This window comes from Pholis gunnellus (genome assembly GCF_910591455.1).
Source record: "Pholis gunnellus genome assembly, chromosome: 18".
Taxonomy (NCBI): Eukaryota; Metazoa; Chordata; class Actinopteri; order Perciformes; family Pholidae; genus Pholis; species Pholis gunnellus.
The window spans coordinates 8,634,320-8,654,652 of NC_136545.1; the positions used below are offsets into that span (position 1 = coordinate 8,634,320).

The 20,333-nt window shown below is 44.3% G+C and overlaps 1 protein-coding gene across 2 annotated transcripts; it reads left to right on the forward strand.

Moving 5' to 3' along the window:
* Positions 1-5,305: 5,305 nt before the first annotated feature.
* On the forward strand, positions 5,306-19,879 carry LOC306710339 (A-kinase anchor protein 2-like). Of its 2 annotated transcripts, XM_079178811.1 has the most exons (8): positions 5,306-5,446; positions 10,436-10,639; positions 11,141-11,497; positions 12,424-12,522; positions 12,613-12,714; positions 12,850-14,332; positions 14,553-14,728; positions 16,596-19,879. In XM_079178811.1, the coding sequence occupies exons 2-8, from the start codon at positions 10,547-10,549 to the stop codon at positions 16,731-16,733; spliced, it is 2,448 nt and encodes an 815-aa protein (XP_079034937.1). In that variant the 5' UTR covers positions 5,306-5,446; positions 10,436-10,546; the 3' UTR covers positions 16,734-19,879. The 2 variants fall into 2 exon arrangements, with proteins under 2 accessions (XP_079034937.1, XP_079034936.1); XM_079178810.1 differs by having other exon boundaries at positions 12,424-12,714.
* The last annotated feature ends 454 nt before the right edge of the window (positions 19,880-20,333 follow it).

Below are 20,333 nucleotides of genomic sequence, written 5' to 3' on the forward strand. Positions count from 1 at the left end.
TGTTCCTTCATGTCTGTCCTCAGCTTATTTCCTGCACGTTCATCCTGTTATCTCCGATTCCAATTGTCTGATTCCACAGAGGCTCATCTTTTATCTTTTAACCTTTTAGTTCTGAGATTACATTTGAGAGACGGACTTTCTTCAGGAGTTAAGGTTGAAGAAGACGAGCAATAGATGAACCAGAGAAGTGCCGTTTTTTGCTGGAACCATCAGTCACTGTAGGGTGCATTGAGACGGCCGCGATCATTGAGTCGTCATATTCACTGTGTCCACGTGTGTGTGTGTTTGTGTGTGTGATATAATATGATATGAAACAAAAAGGAATGTTAGTTCAAGTAGTGTGTCATGCAGGAGAGTTACATAAGAAAAGGAGGCTGAGGAAAGGAAGGGAAGGAAACCGTTCTGTTAATTGGGGCGTTCCATTTTTATTTGTATTATTCCTACCGTACGTGGACGATCGCAATCAACATGACAGAGAGAGATATTTTCAGTTTGACTATTATATTATGACTATATTTTCAGTATAACTGGACAGTAAGCTGTAAGGTCAGGTTTTAGTGTGAGAAATGCAAAGAAATACCATTTTTAATTGAATGCCATTTGATTCTCAAAATACAGTTCATACTAGGCTGTGTTTAGTACTGAGTCACCGTTCTGCAGGCCTCCGTGACCATGTTACTCCTCATTTAATTTGTCTGCTCCACTTAGTTGATTGGATACTAATCAAATGAACTAATTACATGTCAGGTCTCCGTAGCTGTTTCTGGGTTCCTGCTGGCACGAGTCAGTAAACTACTCGTGGTGAAGTTGATCGCAGTCAATAATGATGACCAGGTGGAACAAAAGCTCAAAAGCGACGTCTTTGACTCTCGGCGGTCAACTCTCCTCTCATCCCCGGCCGCCGCATTTGACGCAAATGCAGCCGGGCGCTGGATAAGCCAGCTAAGCCGCATTGTTTTGACTGGGCCTGAACGCTCTGCTGTGAAGCTGGAGCGCTAATGGGATCTCAGTTTTACCCTCCAGAGTCGGGCCGTCCAGCTCTTTGGGCTGTTTAGCTGCGTTAGCCGGCTTTTCCTCACCAAATGGTCAGAAATAACAAAGAAAATACACCGATTTCTGTCAAATAAGGTATCGCATTGCCTTTACTGTACGGAGATGATCATACTTACGGTTGTGCGTGCTGCCCAGTCATCCCCCAAAGACCCATTTTGAGCCATAAATAACCCTGAAGATGACCTCTGTGTGCATAAGGCTCTTTAACGGAGCTTTATTTCGCAACAATAGCTGGCTCACTGTGCATTAACCGTCACATAATACTCACACAGTGCACCGTTTCACCAGGCAGCCAGCCCAAGCAGAGTACGGTTTGTTTTACTGTCACAATGTGAAATATTGTTATACACACACACACACACACACACAGATCTGAGCTCCAGTTAAAGAAATCAGTACGGTTGGTGCTTGGTCTCAGTCCAGGACGTAACTAATAACGGATGGCTGTTCAGTGTTAGTGCCGGACTGTGTTTTGTTCCAGTTGGTCCATGCACTTGTGCCGCAACTGTTGGAACTGGCTGTCCGTCCCGTACTTAGAATGGAGAGTGGTCACACTCTTTGACTACAGACCTTTGTTTTTAAGAAGAGCCCTCCATCTGTGAGCATGTATATTGTGTGTGTGTGTGTGTGTGTGTGTGTGGAGCGTAGCATTAGTATGCAGCCTTCGAGAGTCTCACTGAAGCGCCCGTCGGGGCCCTTTTGTTGTTGTTTGGTGAAGGGGGTCTTAGGGGGTCTGTGAGTGGTGTCGCGAGAGGCTCGGGGGAAAGGGACTCAAAAGTCGCAGCCATGAGTCCAGACATGCAGCGCATTCCTCCGTAACACTCAAAAGGCTTCGTAACATGATTCCAGTCTGGGTGTTGTTTCGAGCTCTCTGGCACTGGGTAGGTGAAAATCCATTGTTATTTGGTTTTGCAGTGCTGCAATAATATACCGTCACTGTGTGTGTGTGTGTGTGTGTGTGTGTGTGTGTGTGTGTGTGTGACCCTCATTGTACCAGCCCTTCTTAAACATGGGGCGGACATTGGGCTTTATTGACATTGATGCTGCACTGTTAGGCTGGGACCCATTTACTCCTTAGCCCGTGTGTGGGTTTGCTAACAGCTAACCATTAGATCAAGCCAGGTCTTCTATATTTCAGTTTAAAATGTGTCAAATTAACTAAACTCAAAAGCATGCAACCCATCTTCCAAACACATTGAAGAGAATATACAGCGCTTCATTGCTTTTTAAAAATGAATATCCCTATTTTGTGTTGACTCGGCGGATCTGGGTGTTGTCTTTAAGACTATTCATTTTGCCAAATGTTGACCCCAGTGAACTTTTAGTCTGTGATTGTGTGTGTGCTCTTGTGCAGGTGGCCTCAAGTTTTTGGGTGTATTTCCTGTGTTGAGGGCCATTTCCATGGATACAAGTCAGCGGCAGCTTCCTGGTTTCCTGTTTAGATAACCTGCGAGCTGTGATAGGCTTTAATCCAATCAGTCGCTTCCTTCACTTTGCCGCATCATTTGTTTTCAAGTGTCCACCACACCCTCCTTTAAATAAACTGTGACTATCTTCTTCATCCAGCAAGACTTGAGTGTTTTTAAAATGAGGATCTACGAGGGTGTTAGCCTTCGCTGCAGTCACTGCTGGACTAGTTGCTTCCAGTTGGATCCGCTTGAGGCAGACATTGTATCATGTTAGGCTGTACAACAGATGATTGACACTCTTCGCCTCATCTTCAGACATCAGAATTGAACCCTTCCTTCCTGTTCTGGAAATGTCTCTTAAATATTTACAAAAATCCGTTTATAAATAGTTCAGACAGAACGTTGCACCATGCTGCACTTTAAGGCTCGTAACACTTATAAATACTATAAAAACAGTTGACGTCAATGGAATACTGGCATGCCTGCCAGTGTTTGACTTGCATTATTTCTCTCCCATATTGTATGCTAAATGAATGCATACTGCCGGACATGACCTAATTATTGGAAGAGCAAACTTTATTTACAACACCCTTGGTTTCTTACTGAACGTGGACATTGTATGTGTTTGTGCACAGCGTGCGTGAACGGACATTTGGTTGTTTTCTGGCGGGCTGCGATGGTTAATTGTGTCGTTCATTTTGTATTCTGATCAATCATAATCAACCCTAGTGATATACGACCGCTCTGGGCACTGCGCTTTATTGACTAGTGTTGTTGACCCAGATGCATGCAGTCACATATGGACACATGAACACACCGTCACATATACTCCTGCCGTCTTCCTCTGCCTTCTCATTTTTCAAACAATGTCTCTTTTCATCTTTCGCAGCTTGTCCCTTACTGAACCCTTATAGTCGTATAGTCTTCACTCTGTAAATCCCCATCGCAGGCATAGAGACCATCACGAGTCTCTCTGTGTGTTACAACCCATCCAGGAATTGAACCCCCCCCCCCCCAGTGCAGATGCAATAATTGGGTTAGTGTCCCAGTTTCCTGTGACCGATTCCTCTACATCGTACGACTCACGAGTTATTTCTAGCCTGGGAACTACATGTGTCGTGTCAAATAGGGATACTTATAAAGGGACAGGGCGTTTAATTTCATTCAGTTTAAACATTTAATTAAAAAAATTTTTTACAGATGTTAACCAGTTAGTTAGCAGGGACAGCTAATGTTTGTCAGACTAACAGGACGCACATGCTGGTTTTTGCCGGCCTTCCTTTGCAAATATAGAGCAAGATAACCTGTGACCAGTGGACCGCCCTGTCCTTTCAAACAAGACTCTGATTTCAATTCATTTTATAAATTACATAAATCATGTCAAGAGTATTAAAGCTTAAGTTAAAAGACTGAAAAGTTACAAAACAATTAAAAACGTATTTTTTTACATTTCTTTCATTGCACAAGTTTGGAAGAATGTCAGCCCTATAGTATTTAAAGAAGACATTGATTAATAGTGATGGTGCTTTTTGGGCCCAGTGTCTGACAAAGTCCCTCCCATGTGTAAAACACCCGGTTCCGTTTCTTGTCGTTGACACAAGGTCCATTTCTTGCTAATTAGAGCAACAGAAATGCCCAGAAAATAGGAAATGAATCATTCTCTCAAATACTTCAGTATAACTGCTTGGTCACTTGCCGATCTGGCTTTTTACAGCACTAATTGCCCAAATGCATTGTGGACACCGGTACGTCTCCCGCAGCGCCGTCCTCCATCATTTAGCAGCCGCTAACACAATAATGCTAATTGCTCTTGTAAATTCGAGGAAAGTGTTTCCAGTGCGTCTCCATGTAGCGCTTGTGAGAAGAGAAAGTGAACCATGACTCGGGTGAGCTCTGGTTTCCACTGGCCTGATCCTGTGACCCGTCAGGTACACGCTCACACACAATGCAGACAGAGTAGCGTTAGAGTGAGCCTGAGGCGTCAACGTTTGCTTCTTTTAGTGCTGTTTGCTTCTCCATTTTGGCATTGAAGTTACCAGTGTATTGTAGTTTTAAGCCAAATAATGACAAAGAGTTCTTTTGTCAAGATGGACAAGCCTCTGATGCAGCATTAAGACCAGCCTGTCACATGTCAAGTCTCCACTAGAAGCGCTAATAATTAAAAACTGGATGAGGCGGCGGCTTTCATGTAATTTACTTTTTTTTATTAAAAGGTGAATACGACCGGTCCGTCACTCTAACCCTCGGACTGAGTCGACAGTCCCATGCTGATGATGACAGAAGAAAATGCCATTACCCCCCCCCCCCTTATCACCTCCTCCTCCTCCCTTCAGTCATCATCTCTTCATCATCGCCTCGCTGCCTGCCTCTTCGACTCCGTCTCCTCGGAGTTTGAAAGGAGCTGCAGGTTAAAGGGAAAGTGGGCGAGCGACATACGTGTGGAGCGGGGAAAGAGAGGGCTCGGTCCTACACAGGAAAGGAGGAGCGGGGAGCCACAGGGTGGATGTTTTTGGTGTGTGTGTGTGTGTGTGTTTGTACGAGGGCCTGCACAGAAGGGGTCTTTGTGGGTGAGGGCATCTGGAGAAACACACACACACACACACACACACACACACACACACACGTTTAGCCCATGACATCACAGCTTACTGAGCAGTCGGCAGGAATGTTACTGAGAAAGGAGAGGCTTTGTGGAGGAGAGGAAAGAGACGGGAGGGGAGGAAAAGGAGGAGAAGAAGAGGAGGAAAGGGCTTGGCCAGGGAAAAGTCCGGCACTCCCACTATCTGGAGCAGGACTGACCAAGGCTGGACTCAAGTGAACAGAGCTAAGTAGGAAAACAGATAAAGCTGGTTTAAATAGAAGTCACACGGACGGACGGTAGAATTTACTGATAGAAATATAAAACGGAAGGAAGCTTGCTCTTTAAAAGCACTCCATGGATTTACAGATGTAACTGAAATCGGCTACTTATATAAGAGCAGCAGGTGAGTACTCACCCTATTTCTCTTTCTGTACAGCAGTTTTGTTCTGCTGGAACTTCTGTATGTTAGGATACATTTGAGTTTGTTCGATGAGAACACCAAATGTATTTTGCAAACTGACGTCACGTGAAATGTTAGCGGCAAGCGACCAACAGGAAGTGGAATACCGTGAAGGAAAAGCTTAGGAAGTAGAGGAATAGCAACTGCCAGTTCCCCCCCCCCCCCCACCCCACACTCTGTGTCAATGTAACCAGGTTTAGCTTGTCGATTACGTAACACCGCTCTAGTTCAACACCTTCCAAACTGTCTTAAGCGGAGACTGACATCAGGAGTAAGAACCAGATAGCGCTGTTTGGCCCGGGTTCACAATCCAGGCTGTTTGGACCCGAGAACGCCACGCTAAACCAGCAGCAGGCTCCAGTTACCACACAGGATCGTATTTAGCCAGGAAACGGAGCTGTTACACAGGAGCTCAGTGGGTGAGCGTGTGTGTTGGAGGACGTACATCATCAGGCTTTCATTTTGTTCTTTTTTTGACATCTGCCATGTGTTCTGGCTACAATGTGTGCTAAAAAGAAGCCTATGTTGCGATATTAAAGACATAGTAAATGGGTTATGTTGGTGAGAGACGTCAAGGTTGTGTGTGTTTACTTCGAGTCGGGGAGTTTTAGGGTTTCCATAATCTGGTAAACCCCCCCCCCCCCCCCCCCCCCCCACAGCCTCTCAGGCATGCAGCCGAATGTCTATGTTATTAGTGTGTTTGGTTGTGTGTTTGTGCGTTTGTGATTTTTGTGCATCAAAGTCAGAGAGTAAGCGTTTCCAGATGTGATGGGAATGGCGACAGGCGGAGAATGAGACAGGACTTAGACAGTAAAATCTGACTCAGATAGACTCATGATTGTGTCACTTTATTTGACTTTCCATTGAATTGCTTGATTCCCAACCCTTATAATATTAACCTCCAGACTCCCAGCTACACTGGCCTAACTCCTGGGTTCATATATTTGAACAACCTAATCTTAAATTTAGAACTAATCTAAGCCATAATACAATATCTTTATCTTAACCCCAAACCTAACCCTAACATCTGACCTTGGCATGTCACCCAAACTTAAACCCACTTAATTCTAATTCAAAGCTCGAACCCTAAACTAGATCTGTTCATTAAGCAAGACTTCGTTTTGTTTGATTTTCCTGAACTTTCCATCCTTTTTTGGAATAAGCCGAAACAACAACACAGCTGGCACATCACGGCGGTGAGTGCGGTGGGACTATTTACACTATTTGCAAATTCATGTGACTATTACATGGACATGTATGTGTATTTACATGCTAATGGAAAAAGTAACTCCTGGTCCAAGAGTCAGTTCAGGTGTTGAAACAAACCGCTGAGAATTTTAGCTTTTTCGCTTAAGTTACATGATTTTTTTTTTTCCACACTCTTTTCACACACACGCACACACACACACACACACACACACACTTTGCTCCTGGCCGGGTGTACAATGTCCCTCATCACAAGTATTTGAGTCCGAGCCTTGAGGACAGCTAGTTATGCCTGGAATGTCAGTTCACCTCAAGGAGAACCAGAAAACACACGTGAAATACACACCGCTGATACAAAAACACACACTTGAAAGACCGCGCTCGCACCGGCATGCACTGCTGCACAACTACAGCCACACACACACACACACTCCTTTTATTATGTGTTGGTGTGTAGCAGGATAGCATTGCATATGAGACATTCCTGTACTATAGTACTGTTTTTCCTGAGGCAGTAAAGGGATATCCTCCCCCTCTGTACTGTCCTGCCTGCTGGACACACTCCTACACACACACACACACTTACATTCCTGCGCACATACACATGCAGTATACAATGGGTCAAATGTAAGAAGACAGAAGACCTCGTCTGTGTGAGTGTGTAAACAGAAGTGACATCTGGTCCTCACATGGTCGCTGATATCATGAACTGGGTGAGAAATCATCTGAGTGTGAAGAAAACAAAGAAACCGGAGATGAAAGGGGAAACGATTAGTGTAGTTTAAACAAGTCTGTAATATTGTCAACCAGAGATAGTGTGGTTGAACAAAGAATTACCGTTGCTGGAGTTAAAGTTGATAAAGCAGCTTGTCGCTAACTGTACGATTATTTGTCCAAATGAGAAATTCTATTGATGCTTTCACATCATCTAAAGCGTTATAAAGTTTGTCTCTATCGTTTCTAAAGCGGTGTTTGCGGCGGTGCCGGTACGTCCTGTAAGATATTTATCGACCTAATTTTGACCCCTGACTTTTGCTTTAGCGCCACCATGAGGTTGCCGTTCATGTCCCCTTCAGTATGAATTGTAATCTCTTAAAGGAACAGTGTAGTAGGGCGATCTATTGGCAGAAATGGAATAAAATATGAATAAGTATGTTTTCATTCATTTTTTTCTTGCCTGCGTACTCTTCACAGAGTGTTTTTACAGTTGCCCAGAACAGACAAACCAAACACTGGCTCTAGATGGGGCCTTTTGCGATTTGGCGTTTTCGCGTCGGCCATCTTAGTTCTCCTTCACGCTTGGCACACGGGAGGAGTTATAGTTGGTGGCAATTTGCAATCTCACCGCTAAATGCCTTCAAATCCTACAGTACGCACTCGACCTTCAACTTTTGTTTTAGCGCCTTCATAACATCAAAAATGTAATTTGTATCTTTGCTTTGGTTTACAAAATATGCAAATCTAGTGACATTCCCATCAGCCTCAGCTGTACTTTGCGTTTAGCACGAATTAGCAAATGTTAGCACGCTAACACACAAAGCTAAGATGTTATCTTAGCAAACATTACGCTCACTTAGGATCCTCAAAATAGCATTGCCATTGTGAGCATGTCACGTGCTGATAATAACATTCAGCTAAATGCAGCTTCACAGAACTGATAGCGTGGCTGTAGACTCTCAGTCACAGAGATTACCTGTCAGTCACCTAAAAACATCTGCATCAATATTACCTTTCCCTTTCGATGCAGAGCAGCAAAATAGATGTTGAGTTGCATTCAATGTTCATAGATTGTATCATCAATAGACATAGAAATAGAAATGTGCAAGGTGTTCCTTTAAGAGATTGTGTTTATTCTGACTTGTATATAATAACACACTGCATGAGACTGAGTCAGACGGGTCAACAAAATGCCCTCAGAGAAGTTTTTTTTTCTCCCAGTAGAAACAGGAGACGTGAGGATAGGAGGGGCGGGGGGGGAGAAATGACTGAAGAAACAATGGAGAGTAGAGGGTTCCTTCAGTATAGACAAGACGGGGCTTTTTTTTTTTTTTATAATCCACCGTGTGACTTCACTCGAACAATCCCAGAGAGGACCGAGGAAGCAAGAGAGGACAGAAAAGAGCAGCTGAGGGGATGCAGCAGAAGAGAGGGTGAGGACCAATACATTGAATTGAGACTAGAAAGATGGGTAGATAAAGAAAAGAAAATGATCCAACGTTAAGGCTAAATCGCGCTCTCTCTTTATGAAAAATCTGCCACTGATTCCTGCAGTAAACGCGTCATGAGGGTCAGTAGAAATGTCCACGGATATCATTAAATGGCGGTCGGGTAGTCTTGAGTCTTTAAGTGTGAGAGTCAGTACAAAGCAAACACTTCCTCCTTATGGCTGTGTGTGCTTCAACTGAACAGTGGACCAATTCACTGAAGTGGTCCTCATTAAATCCCCCCCCCCCCCCCCCCCCCCCCCCCGCACACACACACACACACACTCTCACATGTTACAAAGACGGGGGTCAACAACCCCGCATGGAAGTAAACACACCTTCTGGAATAGAGGTGTACTTGGCACAAGGCAGTAAAACAGGAAGCCAATAGAGGGTTTGTTAGTGGCCTCTGTAGAAACAGGACGGCCAGTAAAGACAGGAGTGTGTCAATGTAGCTCCATCGCTAACTGTGGATGTGGAATGTGTCGGTGGGATGGTTCACCAAAACAGAAAAGGTCACAGGTTCGATCCCAGAATGCCCGTGTGTCTATCTGTTATTCCTCAATATTATAATTACATCACTGGATAAAAGTGTTCCACTTGTTATGAACTTACGTGTGTTTGTTCATTATATCATGTTAAGTCCAATTTCATTTGGAGGGACATTTTATTACATTTTGACAACTTATTTTGTCACCTAGCATCTCGCACACAATCCGTTTCTACGGGCCGTGTGACTAATTCAGCCGGGGGGGGATTTTGGTTTTCCTTCCTCTCATAACAACTCCAGATGATTAGGCCTTGAGTCAGGCACCTAATCCAAAAGCACAGCGGTGACGCTGCCCTGTGAACAGCTGAGGCGGGGAAGATCCAGGGAGTGAATGTGCGTAACGGAGCAAATGTGACGCTATTAAAATGGAAATATCCTTAAAGCTGCAGAACCCGGAGTAACTGACTACTCCCTTGCCACTGATGCACTTCAGACCAACTTAATGCAGAATAAGTGTTACGTTAAAGTGTCAAGGGATACCATCAGACATAGATCCTTCGATATGTATTAATTCCCACCTGCAGTTATAGAAGCTCAAGATACCTCCCTACCTCTGTTTCTTCCTCTAAAATTATACACAAGCCAGGTATTCAGCTCACTGATTCATGCACAGAACAGTGAAGTTCTTTGAACAAAGATGCAATCGTTTTCAGTACTGTGGAAGATTGTTCTGTGTCTGTTCTGACCGAAAGCAGCAGAATTGGAGTTGGTGCCCTCTAGTGGTGAGAACCAGTCAGAACACACTCCTGCTGCTGCAGAGGTTTAACTTAACACACTGCAATGCAGACAGACAGACTTGTGTGTGTGACGGGTGTCTGTATGTGTTCTATTTTTTTGGAGATGAGGAAGAGTTCTGGGAAAAGTAAAACAGGTTATCTTTTAATTCCTACTTTGAACGTTGCTTTTATTAAAGTGATCCTACAGCGTACGGTGTCTCTGAACCTTGCGGCCTTCGTTTGTTTGTCGACACAGAAACTGTGGCGGGCAGCCGAGGATGTCAGTGACACAACACCGAGAGAGCGGGCCTTGAAGAGCGTCAGCTTCCAGGAATCGGTCAGCGTTATCACTGACAGGCCTGCAAACATGGAACTGGAGAGCCAGCAGATCCAACATGGCTGCCTCAGCAGCCCCAGCAACCGAGCTCACAATGCAGTTCCTGACAGCGAGGTGGTGCAGGTATGCAGGTTGTCAGGTTTTTTTCTGAGCAAGACCCAGCTCAAATGGAACTGTGTGAGCAATATTAGCTTAAACAGAAAACTACAGCTGGCTAATTTCAATGTTATAAATAACATTGTGTTACAGTGTACTTTGCACAGTGTTTAAACAATACATTTGTCTGAAAAAAATGAATTGACTCATTCTGAGGTTTGTCGTTGTTTTGACCTCAACATGCCCTTCATTTGAGTTTTTTGTCTTTATGAGGCCAATTCCAAAAACCTAGACCATCATTCCAGGCCAGCTGTGCCTGTAGGTTTGTGCTGATATCAGAGTTTCACATGACGATGCCAAAATTGGATATCATTATTTAGATAATTAGATTATTAATATGCATTTAATGTACTGTCCAGTAATCAGCTCATCTGCATCGTTCCCCATACTATAACAGTAGGAGGAGTTTCATGAATATTATCGTATAGTTGTACACAACAATAATCTCCTCATCTGCCGTGTCCACAGGAGATCCGCTACTTGGACCAGGTTTTAGACGCCGCCTCAGAAACTCCCACCAACGGAAACTCTTCTCCGTCAGAGCACAGCGAGCCAATCAGCATCGATGGGAACTCTCCTTCTGTCTGCGTGTCCGCCTCCTCTCCTGTCAACCACCAATCGATTGTTGTGGAGGGGCTGAAACAAACCACGTTCCTCCACCAGGAGGACTCCGCTGTGAGGACCAACGGCCATGTGCAGGGCGAGGAGTCGGGGAGGGCCAAGTTTGAGCTGAGAGCGTTTCAGGAGGAGAGGCGGCCGGCGAAACTCTTCACCCCTGGAGAGGAGCAGCAGGTCCGGGTGACGAGGAGGCGACCCTCAGGGGAGGTAAGCGGCTGTTAGATTATGGATCAGCTGTAACAGACACAGTATTCAGACACACAGGAGCAAAAACAACACAGCGGTAATGTTATTGTGAACCAAAAGTGTTAGAAATAAGAGCTCTGAGGAAGGCTCGTAAATGCAAGAACATTACAGTATTCCTGAGTCAGTCTTAACAAATTAACATAATGTGAGCAAGCATAAATTAAAGTTTACTTTTTTAATTCAAGTACAACATTTAAAGTCAGGCGGTGATTATTGACTTTTGTCAACAAGTCTAAGCTGCTTGCTTTGTTGCATGAGACAGGATAAAAATGGCAGCCAAAGTCCATCCTTGTCTTCAATGAGTCCTCCTTTTTATTATAACAATTTTATCTTGAAGGAAAAAAAACCTAGTAGCTGAACTTTTTTGTATATTTTGTTCTTGGTAAGTAAAATAAGACTTTTAAGAAAAAATGTGCGGAACAGCGTTAAAAATACACAAAAATGTACAGCTTAAGTTATCTCTATTTTTTTTTTATTGAAGATGTTATACAGGTTATAGCCAAAATCACAACTTATCAAGAAATTAGCCTTTTAGCTCAAAAGGAAGGAATTTTGAAACGTAAATAGTGTCGTAAGTTAACACTGAGTAACACAAGCACTTGTGAGCAGTGACCCAAAAATGGTTAGTTCTAGTTAAAATTTTCAACAAAGATAAGTAAAGAGTGATGACCAGCGGAAACTGTTTTTAAATCAACCACTGAACGAACTCTAAGTCCCCTGGAAAACAAGATCATTTTCAGTCGAGTCACACTGTTTATGATCCACCGATCACAACATGCATACATATCTTTGTCAGCATACATGTAATTAAAAGCTTATGCTAATGTCAAATGATTGGGACTGCTCTTTATGAATGTTCATACTCTTCCTCTCTCCACCTCTCTCAGGTTCAGGAGCTGGAGCGTGAGCGTCAGGAGCTGATCAAAGACCAGGCAGTGAAGAAAAACCCCGGGATCGCCCAGCGCTGGTGGAACCCCCCTCAAGAGGTAGGCCTCCCCTTTAACCTTTGCTTTGTGTTTGGACTTCCAGACAAACTGACTGACTGTTTATTCGGTGGGTTCATTAATTCATTCAAGGTTCCTTTGGAAGACCAGCTGGATGAAGATCAGCTCGAGTCTCTCAAGAAATACCAGGAGAGGAAACAGCAGAAAGAGACTCACACTTATACATACACACAGGTAACACACACACACACACACACATAGGACGAGTGATGTAGTTCATGTTGATGATTGATTAGATTAGACCTTGTTGTTGGTGTATTTCTGTCTCACCGTTCTTTTCTTTTCTGTCCTCTCCATCTCTATTTGCAGCCCCAGGTCTCAGGTCCTCCCACGATGGTGACCTTTGACCCAGAGCTCAACAGGAAGGAGGAAATTCTGGAGGAGCAGATCAACTTCTCGTCTGCCAGAAAGCAGTTTCTGCAAGGGGAGGCGACCAAGCGCGACGTAGCTCCTCACATGTATTCTGCCAAACCCTTTTCGAAATCCACAACCAGGGGCAGCCAGTGGAGCAGTGACATCGTCGCAGAAACCGGGGAGGGTCACGTGACCTGGTCTGCCGAAGAGGTTGCCGAGGAATTTACCTGCGAGCGAGCTGTAATGACAATCCTGCCCGACGACGAGGAGCGGAAGAGCCATTTCTATCCAGGTTTTCACCCAGAGGAGTCTGACTCGGGATTAGACGAGTTATCTCTCCGTTCTCAGGACACGACCGTGTTCAGCTTGGATAGCATTTCTGACAGCGGGGCCTCGCTACCGCCTACCCCGTTGCCACTTACCCCGGTGTCACCGCCCACCCCCCAGCCCACCACGCCAGTCAATGGGCGGACCAGCGGCAGTCCAACGGAAGACGTGCTGGAGTACCACGCAGGGGTACTTGTCCAAAATGCCATCCAAAATGCCCTGGCAGCGCAGGATGGAGAGGAGTGGCAGCCGTCTGAGTTGAATTCTTCCCAGCTGAGCACCCCTGTATCTCCATCCTCGACTTCAACCAGTAGCCCAGTGCCGGTTTCTTCCTCCCCTATGTCTTCTGGCGGAGCTCCCAGTCTCCAATCACCCGTGTCCACCTGTCCCGCTCTTTCCAACCTGTCCCCTCAGCCAGACAGACGGCCAGAAGTAAGGGCCTTATCCCAAGAGAAGCTTTCCGAATCACAACAGGCTCAGCAGCAGCAGCAGCAGCAGCAGCAGCAGCAGCAGCCCTCCAGTCCAGCACAGCAAACACAGCTCCAGACGCCGTCTCCGCCTCCTTCTCAGCCCGTCTCGCCACCACAGAGGCCCAAAAACGGAGGCCCCCGGATCAAAATCCAGTCCTCTTACGCCAGAGCGCTCGCCTCCTCGGCCCCGTCTCCAGCTCAGGCGCCTGCCTCATCCTCGTCAGCGGCTCCGGTTCCCAGGCCGACCCCGGTCTACCGCCCCCCTTCCCCGCCGAGCCCGGAGAAACCGGAGTTCAGCTACTTCAGTAAGTACTCGGAGGCGGCGGAACTGCGTAGCACGGCGGCGGCGGCGCGAGGCCCCGAGGGGGAGGCGGCCAGCGGCCCGTTCCGCCTGCGCTCCAAGAAGCAGCGGACTCTGTCCATGATCGAAGAGGAGATCCGAGCAGCTCAGCAGAGGGAGGAGGAGCTGAAGAAGCAGAGGGAGGAGAAGCCCGTTGTGATTGTCCGCCCCAGCAACTCCTCCAGCAACAGTCTGGGCCCCGTGAGGACGGGGATGCGGCAAACCAAGATTTCCCCGGCAGATAAGATGAAGAGCAACAGCCTGCCAGCGAGACTCACACTGACAGCGAGGACAGCACCAGGTTAGTCACTGCTGCTGCTGTGTGCTGCTAGGGTGTTAGTCATTGGTCCCTGGAGAGACTATGTACGAGGTTGTTGTTGTTGTTGTTGCAGCAGCACTAGAACACAAATAAATACATTCTTTTCTGGTGTACAAACCCGTTAGAATGCTTCAGTAGCACTCGTGCTCGGTGTGTTTTAACAAAGCGGTCTAACTCCCATGTGTTTCTCTGTGACGTGCAGGGAAGATCGAGAAGGTTCGACCCGTGCCGCCTGTCTCACCCTCACCCTCGGAGGGAGCCCTGTCTGACGCCGGCAGCGAGGACTCTGGAGGACGACCCAAGAACTTCATGCAGACGCTGATGGAGGACTATGAAACACACAAAGTGAAGAGGAGGGAGAAAATAGAGGACAACAGTGTGAGTACTTGAACCTGGAGAAACTACATGGTACACGGCTGAATGCTTCCATCCCATGCCTTTTGGCAAGAGCTAATACTGTATTTCATCAAAGGGAATTTCCCAGCCTAAAACTGAGAATGAAATTGAAAGTAAGTCACGTGCACTGGGGGGGGGGGGGGGGGGGTTCTGTCCTGTCTCCATCTTCTTTTAAATGTCTTGTATCTGAATACATCCTTTCTTGCCAGATACGTCTGGTGGTGTGTCATTATTAAGAATTAGGTCTCTCTTGAGAAGAAGTATTGTATTTCGGCAGACTAAACTGTGAAAATGAAAGTCTTCAAAGAATCACTGGCTCACGCGATGGAAAAAACATTACAAAACCACAGTTTCACTTTCTTCATGAGCACCAAACACTTTGAACACAAGACGAGATACATCTCAGGGCAACAACGTCACATGGCTTACTGATCATTTATTGCATTTTCATGCGTAGTTCATGCATTTTTTAAAGATATATAACAGAATTTATCTTGAACATGCAGCAGGAATATTGTTAGCTTTTTTTGTTGTTGTTGCTGCTGATCTTGTTGTTGTCTATCCATGATGACATCACATGTTTTTGACTATTTGTACTGTTGCTTCTCTCCTGCTGGTCGGTCAGTATGCCCGTTTGTTGCTGGTTAACGAGGTAACCACTGAGGTACCTGTCTCACCTAAAACCTGTTCACTCCATCAACTGCCTGTACCGACAGACCTGGGACAGACTAAATTGAGAACTTCAAAACATTAAGTTTTCATAGATTGGGACCCTGGTTCCCACCATTAGAAAAAAACATGAGGGTTACCTCACTTCACTCAGACTCCAGGATATGAAAGTAGGCCAGAAAAACAAATTGGGGATGTATTATTTATCTAGAAATGCTAGACAGGAAGGATTCTGTAGAGGGGAACCAAAAGTAGTTTTATTTCTGATCCCAGGTCTGCTTGTGGTCTCACTGCATTACTGTTCTGCTCTGTGGTGTCGGTGCTGCACGTGCTTGTCCCCGCCCGCCCCCCCCCCCCCCCCCCCCTCCCCCCTCCATGCACATTTGTCATCTGTCTACAACACATTAAACAAATCGTAAACTTCAGATAATTATATTGTTCCACCGAATTGATTGAAAAAAAGTTAACAAATATAATATGTTTTCTTCTAAATACACAGCAAGCTTAATTCAAAGAACACAACTGTTAAAAAAACTGCTTTTCTGAGAAGTTAAATGCGGTGGATGTCTATGTTCGGATCCTCGTCGACTGTGGGTCACATATAAATTGCGAGCATCGACACTTCTGCTTCTACTCAAGTAAGAGCTTAAGTAGTGCTCAGGGATTTGAACATCCATCATTTTCTACCCACAATCCACTTCACCTTCACCCTGGACTCCTGCTCACAAAGACATCTCTCCTGCGTGTGAAGATGTGCTCATGTGTTTGTAACTGTGTGTGTGTGTGTGTGTGTGTGTGTGGATGTGTGTGTCTTGGCATGAGTGTGTGAGAGGGACGCATTAAAAAAAATGGAAAGAAATCTAGTGTTGAAGCATGAAACTTTCCCTGAAATGGAGTAAAAAGACTTTTAGTTTTTATTGTTAAATACTGCTGGTGCGCTTCATCTTGGTGTGTTTTATTTTTGGATGGATACAACTCAAGGACTCCTTTACTGCAGGATGGTTTAACTAAGCGCTCCCTCAGTTTTTGGCACACAACGCATGCCATATTAAAGTCACTGTGGTGTGTTGTGTTTTTGTGGTTGTGTTGCCATTATGTCCCCTGAGGCTGGTAAAAAGCATGTTTTATTAGTGATCAGTTGGCTCATGCTAACTATATTTGATGTTGTTGTAATTGGCAGGTTCTGGAGGCCACTCGCGTCACCAGGAGGAAAAGCGACATGGCACGGAAGTGGGAAGCCGGTATCTACGCCAACGAGGATGGAGCGGGGGGAGAAGAGGAGGAGGAGGAGGAGGAGGAAGAGGAGGAGGAGGAGTAAACGGCTCCTCTCAGAGACGGTTAAGGGACTGAGTGGAAAGGTGGAGGAAGAAGAGGAGGATGGGACTGAAGGAAAAATGCAGCGAGGATAGGGAAAGGCAACAGTATTTATTTTACTCATAGTATTCTGATGATCACATGACCCGCTGGCTCGACCAATGGGACGATGGGGAATTTTGGACCTGAGGATTGAAGGCCAACCGTATGTTAAATGACCGAGCATGTGAGAGACATTTGAGGTGTTGCGGTGAGTTTGGAGGAAGGTCAGTTAGGAGAGAGACACTTTGAAAGGCTTTTATGTTGGTTAAAGAGCACTGATCAGAGGTGTATTTGGTTTTTAAAGTTTGTACTAGTTGGTAGACGCTGAATGACTTAAATATTCATAGGACTTTCATTTGCCTGTAATCTTTTTTCTATTTAAATATGGGCTGAGATCTAAAGATTATATTGAGACTTGATGATGGTTTTGGCAACGGGTGCTTGACAGTAATAACCCCAATCATCTTCAAAATGTGCGGAAAGACAAAGCAAGTGTGTGCATTGTGACTTTCAAGAAACGTCTTGACGAAAGGAGAAAAGGCAAGGCCTAATTTCTGTAATTTCAGATATCTTTTTTTTTGTACCTGGATTCAGTGATGCTGCAGGAAGGCCGGGATGGGACCTGAAGCATCACTTTCAGAGCCCATGAAGTTTGATCTTCTCCACAGTACAGATCTAACACACATATGACGCGTTGGTGGGATCTTTCGCAATCCTTTTAAGCATCTATATTAAATCGTAAGTGCCGACTCGAGGGTCCTTGAACTGTCGAATGCTAGCGAGGAAATATTTGAAAACTAGCATCACGGTTCAACTTTGCCTTAGACCGTCAGTAATCGCTGGATGCACGATACGTACGATGTATTTTATCTTCTCCTATTCTGTCTTGCTACAGTTTCAGTAGACTTTAGAGAAAATACACAACCACATTAGATAGAAAGCCTGTCAATGAAAAAAATATTCTTCAGTGACTTCGTGTCTAGTAAGTGACGGGACAGACAGACAGGGGATGAGGGAAGCTAACTGCGGGTCATGTTTGCGTCACTTCAGTCAGCGTGTGTATTAATTAAAAGGGCTGCGTCGGGGGTTTTTATATTCTACAAATCACTTGTTTTACATTCGCTGGCTACGTCGCTTCGTTGACCTGTGATTCCTGATGTAAGCAGTTGTTTCATGTATTATACTGAGGTAGGACTGTGTATTTCATATATGAACTACTACTATACTTTGCTAGCTGAGGATAAAGTTTGATGAAAATTATTGAAAAAGCTTTTTTATATAGAGAAATGTTGTTATACCAAAACAGAATGTCGTTACTTAGAGAACAGTCCGCTTATGCTTTTGAGTCTATTTAACAAGTACTGGTTGCGTGCATGACACTCCTTTCCTCCCCTGAAACAAGCACACAGCGAGCAGCAAGAAGAAGGCAATAGACCATCAGTAGAAAGGCTCATGAACAGGTGTGTTCATGTTGTATGGTAATGGCGTGACAGGGGGAGATTTGTGTGCTGGGGGGGTTGTCAGTTTCTTTTTTTTCTTTTCTTTTTTTTTACTGAATATATCGTGAGCTTTTGATTTTGCAGAACGATGTGATTTCCTGTTTTGTTAGACGAACAAAGAATAACTGCAACACACAGGCCTCTATGAGTGTGGTGATGCTGCGGAATGTCCCGGTGTAGAAAGCAGCGTTCAGCTTCCAAATGAAAACGGTAAACACATTGAGATGTTTGGAAATGAGAAATTAATAGCAATGTGTCAACATGGCTGTAGAAAAACAGTACTTTTGAACCACTTTAACTGAAAAGTAGCAAAAAAACGATTGAACTGTTAGCTCGTTTTTTGAAGCCGTTGAGATTTGTTTTTCCCTTGTGAACCGCCGGTCACAGTTTTGATCTGTTAGCATGTCCTGTTCAAGTGTCCTTCCCCCCAGGAACTGACCTTTCGGTTCGCTCACGAACACAATGAATGAAATCTATATAATTCAACCCGAGGTAAACTTGCACAAAAGATATTTTACATGCTAACCCTTGGCAATAAGGACTATTTTATTTATTGTGACGGTCCCATCCCGAGTGCAACCTACCTGACTCTATTTAATTATCTATTTTAATATGTTCTCTGAGGAAACGTAGTGCCAGCAACCACCAACCAGAAGTGTGTGATGTGTCCATTTCCCCCTGAAACAAAAAAAACAACCCCACAATGGTTCCAGGGATTTTCCTCGTTCTTGTTTATTTCGACACATACGATAATATTGTATATAAAAGAAAAAAAAGGAAAAAAAAGGTATTTAAAGGACTACTGTCCCATTGAATGAGATGTTATAGTGGTGCAGCAGATAGTGTGTCTTTATCACAGTGGCAACAATAGTAGAGCTGATGCTGATATGAGATTTATTAAAGGACAAACAAAATGCTATTTTGATGCAATATCACGTGAGAGTTATTAGATTTTAGAGGAGCTTGAACTGACATTTTCCAAGATGAACGACGGACACAGATCCTTTGTGACGGATGATATTTTTTACAGTGGCCTATTCTGGGTGCCAGCTGAGCTCCTACTGTATCTTCAGCTTTATTCACAGCACGATGTGAGTTTCAAGCGACAAAAGCTTCATCCCTATAGTTTACTGTAGCTGCTGCGACACAATGTAAAACTGTATTATTGTGTACACGCACTGTCCTCATTTTACCTTCAAAGGACACAATCAAACATTAGATACACTAGAACGCTTTTGAAATGGTTATGACATCATGCACACGCAGAGGAGTTCTAATTGTGTGATTTATTATTATTATTATGATTATGCTTTCGTTGTTTGAATGAGATGATTTATTTATCATTTTTGAAATGCTGGTTGCTTGTTTTGGCCTGCAGAAGCACCTGAGCTTCAGTGTGGGACTCACACTGTCTGTGGGTGTGTGTGTGTGCGTGTGTGGGTGTGTGTGTGTGTGTTAAAGCAATCCTATTATACAGTATAACCTGTTCCTATGTTAACCACTTGTATGCTCATACTCTGCTTTGTTATTTTATAGCACATGTAAGGCTCACGGTTATACACCTACGATACATATTATGGATATTTTCTCATTAAAAACAAAAACTGTACATTTCTGACTCATTCATTCCTGTTCTAAAAGCCACTTTGTGTTGTTTGCATTTTCAGCCAATTAACTAAAAACTATATATATATATATATATATATACTGTCAAGACTATCACCAATTTTTCAAGTATGATATAACTAAATGTACGCTGTCATTTATTGACCAACATCTTAATACTTTCTGGTTCCAGCTTCTCAAACGTGATGATTTAGCAGTTTGTTTCGTGTTTTATATCTCTGTAAACTGAATCTTTTTGGATTGCTGGTTGGTCAAAACAAGCAAGATGTGCTCCAGGAACATGTGATGGCCATGCTTTTAACCATGGGTTCACCTTTTTTACACACTAAACAACCAACTGATTATTGAAAAAGTACCTAATAAGTTGCGGACTTAGATACATTACCTGTGTATTGCCTGATTTTTAATTCTGAATACCTGAACACAAGACAATAACG

Coding starts and splice junctions, on each gene's coding strand:
- LOC306710339 (XM_079178810.1), top strand. CDS start 10,547: ATGGAACTGGAGAGCCAGCAGATCCAACATGGCTGCCTCAGCAGCCCC. Junction 12,715..12,849: donor ACACTTATACATACACACAG/GTAACACACACA, acceptor CTCTATTTGCAG/CCCCAGGTCTCAGGTCCTCC. Junction 14,729..16,595: donor AGAAAATAGAGGACAACAGT/GTGAGTACTTGA, acceptor TGTAATTGGCAG/GTTCTGGAGGCCACTCGCGT.